Source organism: Cariama cristata, unplaced genomic scaffold (genome assembly GCF_000690535.1).
Source record: "Cariama cristata isolate BGI_N322 unplaced genomic scaffold, ASM69053v1 scaffold41228, whole genome shotgun sequence".
In the NCBI taxonomy this organism is placed as follows: Eukaryota; Metazoa; Chordata; class Aves; order Cariamiformes; family Cariamidae; genus Cariama; species Cariama cristata.
In genome coordinates this window covers 1-1,447 of record NW_009633600.1, presented here as the reverse complement: position 1 = coordinate 1,447, position 1,447 = coordinate 1, and the positions used below count along the sequence as shown (strand labels likewise).

Here is a 1,447-nt window from a genome sequence, read left to right as displayed (position 1 = left end):
AGAATAACTAACAAAATAAACCAAGCAAGTCAAAGGCCATCCTCCCCTGGAAAGCCGAATGCCACAGCTCGGACTTCCACTTGCCTGCTGCTCCTCACTGCTGCTGCCCGGCGTTTCCATAGGCTCATCTCAGGTTTTAAAGGCTTCCAGCTCGCAAGCTGAAGGAAACCATCCCATGCAAGCACAGCCCAAGAGAGCCACGTCTTACTCTCCTACAAAGTCTTCAATCAGTTCTGCATGTAGCAAAGGGTCCTTCAAACAATTCTTTTCCTCTCTATCCTGCAGAGGATCCTTTTGAAGGCCCGTCTAAAGTCATGGTTGAAAATAGTATAGATGACGGGGTTCAAGGAGCTATTGCAGTAACCGAACCAGAAGAAGAACTTGAAGAGGGTGTCGGGCACGGAGCAGCTCTTGCAGACGGCCGTCAGTGTGTAGGTGAAGAAGAAGGGGAACCAGCAGATGACAAAGACCCCGATCACCACCGCCAGCACAAAGGTGAAGCGCTTCTCCCGGTTCTGCCTGCCCCTCCACCGGGACCCTTTGGTGTTCCTCTCCTCCTCTGCCTTCCTGGGCAAACTGTCCCCAGGCTTAATCTGGCTTAGTTTAGTCTTGGTCTTTCCTCTTGACGGTCTCTCTGACTTCTTACACTGGTTGTTCTCCTGGTGCTCGGAGGAAGAGGTCTCCTCCATGTCTATGCCATTGACCTCTCCCTCCTGCCCACCGCTACCTCCTGTCACCTTCTCCCCATTGAGCTGAGCTGTGGCTGGCAGGTCCTCCTTGTCAGTCAAGCCATTCTGTCTCTTCTCAGGGCGCTCAGCCCGCTTGTTCGGCGGCACCCTGGTTCGCCTCTTGGCTATCTGGTAGATGCGCATGTAGACCAGGATCATGATGAGACAGGGGGCAAAGAAGGAACCGATGCTAGAAGAGATGATGTACCACTTCTCATCATTGATCTTGCACCCTGCCACTCCCTGGTCAGCCTGCTGCCCGCTCTTCTTCTCAATGGAGATGAGTGGCGGGAAGGAGATGACGGCCGAGATGACCCAGACGATGAAGATGATGCATTTGATGCGGCGCGGGGTACGCTTGAGGTTGTACTCGATGGCTTGCGTGATGGACCAGTAACGGTCCAGGCTGATGGCACACAAGTGGACAATGGAGGAGGTGCAGAACAGCACATCCAAGGCCAGGTAGATCTCACACCAGACTTTGCCGAAGTACCAGTACCCCATCACCTCGTTTGCCAGGGAGAAGGGAATGACCAGCGTGGCCACCAGGATGTCGGCCGAGGCTAAGGAGACCAGGAAGAGGTTCTGGGGGGCCTTGAGCGCCCGGCTGGTGAAGACAGCGATGATGACCAGGACGTTGCCGAAGACGGTGAAGAGCATGAGCAAGCCCGCCAGGCTGATGAGGGTGACGGTGGTGTGCAGGGGGTACGGCGTGCCCC

General features: G+C 55.2%; 1 protein-coding gene across 1 annotated transcript; it reads right to left on the bottom strand.

The window, feature by feature from the left end:
* Positions 1–254: 254 nt before the first annotated feature.
* ADRA2A (adrenoceptor alpha 2A) lies at positions 255–1,442 on the bottom strand (the record flags this gene model as incomplete). The annotated part of the gene is made up of 1 exon (XM_009706816.1): positions 255–1,442. A coding segment is annotated over one exon (1,188 nt), but the record flags the coding sequence as incomplete, so codon positions are not given.
* Between the last annotated feature and the right edge of the window lie 5 nt (positions 1,443–1,447).